This window comes from Polyodon spathula, chromosome 25, assembly GCF_017654505.1.
Source record: "Polyodon spathula isolate WHYD16114869_AA chromosome 25, ASM1765450v1, whole genome shotgun sequence".
Taxonomy (NCBI): Eukaryota; Metazoa; Chordata; class Actinopteri; order Acipenseriformes; family Polyodontidae; genus Polyodon; species Polyodon spathula.
This window is the reverse complement of record NC_054558.1, coordinates 21,423,014-21,428,130: the sequence shown is the minus strand read 5'-3', so window position 1 is coordinate 21,428,130 and position 5,117 is coordinate 21,423,014. Positions and strand designations below refer to the sequence as shown.

Below are 5,117 nucleotides of genomic sequence, written 5' to 3'. Positions count from 1 at the left end.
GCTGCAAAAATGGAAAAAAAGCTTTAAAACTGGGGAATATTCAAGCCCCTCTGAATTGCATTCTAACCAGTGAGCTAAGGCTACAGTCTGTGAAGAAGCACTGTGTTCAGAACCATGCGGTAGGAGAGGTACGGTAATTAGAAGCCCCGTTCCTGAGACTCTGAAAGCTGCCTGGGGACAGTTATCCTGCGGTCGTCATCTGGGTACCTGGGGGGCTCTTTCACTGCATTGTTTTAATTGGCACTGGAGTGATATAAATAATTGACCAATCAATTCAGTTACTCACTCCGCTCCTCCCATTCCCCTCCCCTTACCTTACCCAGGCTCTGCACTTCAAGGGGATTGTGCAGCTTCATTTCATAACAAATTCCCCTGAGGAAATCACACTTCCAGTTTGCATGATATAGATTGATTAGTGGAGGGCCAGTGTGTATGCAGCTCTGTGCCTGTACTGGAACATTGACTGGCGCTGAAGAAAGTCAGCAGAGTCCTGGGCTGCAGTGTGGAAGGCAGTGGGTTTGAGTAGCTCAGTGGTTAGAGTGCTGGGCTGCAGTGTGGAAGGCAGTGGGTTTGAGTAGCTCAGTGGTTACAGTGCTGGGCTCCAGTGTGGAAGGCAGTGGGTTTGAGTAGCTCAGTGGTTAGTGCTGGGCTGCAGTGTGGGAAGCAGTGGTTTGACTGGCTCAGTGCTCTGGCTCTTGTGAAAGTGGTGTAAAGCTTGTAGCTGCTCTGCCTCTGCAGTGCCTCGGGGCTCGCTGGCTCTTGAACACTGTACACAATGAAGGGAGAAGTGAATTTGAGTCCTCAGCAGAATAAGCAAGCATGCTATCCAGCATTCCCCGCTCTTTCTTCTCACCACTTCCTGCCTTGTTGTGCTCTAGCAGGCTGTTATCAGTGAGAACACTGTGTGTGTGTGTGTGTCGCAGTGACTGTGCATTCTGATCTTTAGGGGCCCATGAAGACCCCACCTTCCCTTCCATGTTAGGATACTTGGTTATGTATTTCTGCATGTCATTGTTTGTTTTGAGTGTTTCTCACAGGTGAGACAGCAGGCCTATCAGATGTTAACAGTACGCTTCAGAAACAATAGAAATTCACACAGCCAAGCACATTAACAGCTGTCTCATGAAGCGTCCTGGACAGCAGAAAAAAAGAGAACAGACTATTACCCCATTTCCCCTCGGATGTCTAACTGCACTTAAATCATTGCATTTGTTTATATGAATATAAGGGCATGCCCAAGACTGGGACCAGTGAAGTGATCGGCGGTGGTGAGTGAGTTAAGCTGTACAATAGTGTGCCTCACACCAGTATGAAATGTTCTCAAGGGCTTGTGTTCTTTACCTGCTGTATCATCCATGCCCTTCGGTACCGTGTGCAGCAGCACAGTAACTTGGCCTGACATTTTCTCTGCAGCATTAGGGGTTTTTTTTTTCCGCCCCACGTAAATCTCGCACCTTTTTAGATGTCTTTCTGTTGTAGTCTGCTTAACTAAACTGTCTTGCCACTCCTGCCGTTTCCTTTCAGCGCGGGGCCCTGGTGCTGCAGGGAGCTGTGCAGTTAAACCACGCTCTCGCTGTTAATTGAAGCCGTTTACTGCAGCCTTCACACGGCACGTGGAATGCAGCTGAGAATGCAGGGTTGTTTATAGTGCAAAAAAATATCATTCGATGGGCTTATCTACCCTTATCTGTTGTTCAGCTTCCTCAATTCAAACAAGTTTTTCCTTTTTGTTGTGTGGTTATACTGACTTGAAGATTATTATTGTTATTATCATGCTTTTATTAGAGATTCAAGAGTTAATTCACCCTGTGTAACAAACCCCACGCCACAACAGTGTTTTGTCTACTTAAAAACAAAACTCAGAAGATGAAAGTGTCCCAGACAGTTCAGCAGGAGGACTCCAGCGGCAGTGAGATAGCGTATTGAGGAAACACTGTTTTATCTTGACAAGGGTTACAAAGCATGCACTGTACCGAGCTGGTATTGAAACAAAATAAGACTTTGGGGAAAACTTGTAGTTGAGGTGTTTGTGAAATAATTTGACGAGATAATAGTTTGGTGTTACTGCTGTTACTTTGGTGCATGCTGTGTATTACCTGTAAAGAACATATAAGAAAATCAGCTTGCTGTCAAGGGGCAGTGAGGGAAGATGGACTAGTCTTTTTGTTAACTATGTTCCATGATGCAGCTCTTCACCATTTCTGTTGAATATATTAGAAGAAAGAACAAGCGAGAAGGTGTCCATCACAGGTCTGTATCCCACTCTCTGAGATGACCTTGCCTGGCACAGCTTGTAGGTCAGACTGGCATGCAGCAGTTTGTTAAAGCGTGCCAGCGCTGCAGGGAGAGGGTTAGTGACCCGCTTGTTGAGCTGGTGCAGAGAGGGTGTACCCCAGGGGTTCAAACCAGTAGCTTCGCAGCTGCTGCACAGTATAAGGGCCTGGGGGCTTCACCCAGCCTAGTAAACAGTACAATACAGCACTGCATAATACAATAAGGTACTGCATAATTCAAAACAACATCACACAGTACCTTACAAAACAGCACAATAGAAGTGTTTACAGTGTCCCTCACATTGAGCATCCAGGGTGCTGGAGCAGCAGAACTGAGCTATTAATCATGATGAGCCACTTCTCACAGCAACACATGTCTCAGGATTCAGTCCTTAAACAGCACACAAGCTTGCTGTTGGCATTTTGCTTGCTATTCACATGCGGCTCTTACAGGATTGCAAACATTTCTGTTTTCCGGCTTGTCAGTAGAAGTTTGTTCCCCTTTCTCGGTAAACAAATAAGCCTACATTCATAGGGTTTGGCTCATTTAAAGGTTCAGAGTTTGCATCGTTAGGCTGAGGAACACAAAGCTAGTTGTATGCTAATGCTGTATGAATCGCGCTGAACCCTTGCTCTTCTTCTTTGAGAGTGGACACTCTCTTCTCCATCGAGAGTCTGGGATCATTAGCTGCGATTCAGCTCCCAGTCTTAACGATTATGCGATCCGCAAAGAAAAAATAAAATGGACGTTTGGCTGATTTCCTGTTTTCTCCCAAAACCGAATGCACAGCTCAGCCCCAGGAGGCCCAGACTCCACTTGAGGAAGTCCTGCTTGCTGCCTTGCGCAGAATCAGTCTGGAGAGCAGAGAGTAAGAGCAGGGAGCTAGGGGAGCGAGCGGCTATCTGACCTCGGCTCTGAAAGACTCATGATGCTTACACAGACACACGCTCACACTGGCAGTCCGTGTTCATGTAGTAAGTAATGCTCAGACACACAACCCTACACTGAGCCTGATCCGTTTGGCTGTGTCCTGCTCTCTCAAGGCATTGCACGGAGCGAGCTTATAAACGATAGTGTAACCTTGGCAGCTTGCCCGGCACTGTTTATAAACTGCTACACTGCATCCATTGTGCAATTGATATGGGGCCCTTGTTGCTGTAGACTTGAAACCCTATGCTGGCAAAACACTTGTCTGGACCTGTGCTGCTTCCAGTGGGGGCAGGACTGGTGGGTGTGGCAGTTTTGTCCAAGCTGGTTCATGTTTTAATGGTTGCAAAGTGTAGTGCAGAAATCTCTTTCTCTCTTTACAGTATATCTAACCATACAGTGGGTGCTGCATCACTCTCTCTTTATTTTTCATTGAATTTACTAATGACTGTCTTGCAGCAGTTCTATCTCTGAGGTGCGGCAGGGGAGCATTTTGAGAAATAAGATTCATGCAATAAGCAGATCATGAATAAGTTAGGAATTGAACTCTGAATTTCCCCTTTCCCTTCACGGCGGGCGTGTGTATAGGGGGAGGGAGAGTGTGTGACCTGCATATGTGCAAACTGCAGAGTCCCCAGGTGTGTTGGTGTGTGTCGGCTCTGGTTTAGTTTGATACCTGCACACCCAGAGCTGTGACGGTTTCCTCCCTTGAGCATTCTCAACGGTTGCGTTCAGTTTGTGGCACAAAAAAAAAAAAAACTGAAATTGATTGAGTCTTAGGCTGGATGAGTTTAAACGGAATGTAAAAATATTTTCGTTTTGCATTTTAATTGTACATGTTCCCCCTCTTTCCCCTCCTCAATAAATTGTTATTTTGACTTCCTCCACCCCTCCTCTGGTCCACTGTGATTTCATCTTTAGCCAGTCACAGAAGAGTATCTGATCTAGTAGCAGAGATGATTGTGATGGGCTGTTTACCAGTTTGACTTGTGGAAGGACAAGGATTTAGTCATCTTCTGTCTTTTATTAAGCCTGACTATGAGCTGCCTTCCCGCTGTGAAGGCTAACTTGCTGGATGCACTGAATAATGCTCTGCATGCAAGCTTAGCAGCAGACTGCTGGTGTGTACATTGTGCACATCAGTGCTGGAAGCCTGTGGATTTGAGTATCTCAGTTATTTGAGAAAGTCTGGAGTTGCTTTGGGTTTTGAGTAGCTCAGTGGTTAGTGTGCTGGGCTGCAGTGTGGAAGGTAGTGGGCCAGGTTTTCTTTTTTTTTTTCCTTTTCTACGATACAATGAGTGAAAGTCTTCTCTTAGCAATACTGAGGCTTGAAGCAACAGATACAGGTGAAGTGTACAGTAAAAATACCTGTCCTTGTGGTTTAGTGCCTGGGAACATGAAAATACCATCCATCTGATGGATCGCTGGCACAAGAGTGTCTGAACTAATACCTGGTGAGCAGTCTAGAAAGCAGCGTGAGCTCTTCCAGGTTCTGATTCTGCAAGCCCCGTAAAGGTATCTGATAAAGCTTACAGTAAAACCTGGAGCTTCTCATGCCTCTGCAATGCAAAAGGGGTCTTCGCTTTCTTTCTGAAACAACTGATGCTATAAAGCATGAGACCTGACAGCTATGTGTGACTGCAGCACGATGGCAAGGATCTTCTTCAGGTGTGATTTCCAGCCCCGAGGGAGCCGGGCCAGAGCTATTGGATTTATTGCATGTTTGATTTGGATTGGAAATGGTTTTGGAAACATTCTGACTACACTGCCTTTCAAAGCATGTGGTTGTTGTTGTTGGAATACTGATTTGAGTTAATGTTTTCAAATGTTCCATTTCACTATTAAATGTTATTTTTAAATCTTCCCTGCATATGAATTCTAGTGTAGAAGTGATATGTTAACAGCAGTGACCAGCA

General features: G+C 45.6%; 1 protein-coding gene across 1 annotated transcript in view; it reads left to right on the top strand.

The window, feature by feature from the left end:
* The first annotated feature begins 1,231 nt into the window (after positions 1-1,231).
* LOC121300269 (beta-adrenergic receptor kinase 2-like) overlaps positions 1,232-5,117 on the top strand; it is a 10,960-nt gene continuing 7,074 nt past the window's right edge. The window contains exon 1 of the mRNA XM_041228771.1: positions 1,232-1,268. Within this exon, the coding sequence (XP_041084705.1) occupies positions 1,232-1,268 (37 nt within the window). The remainder of the gene's footprint in view (positions 1,269-5,117) is intronic.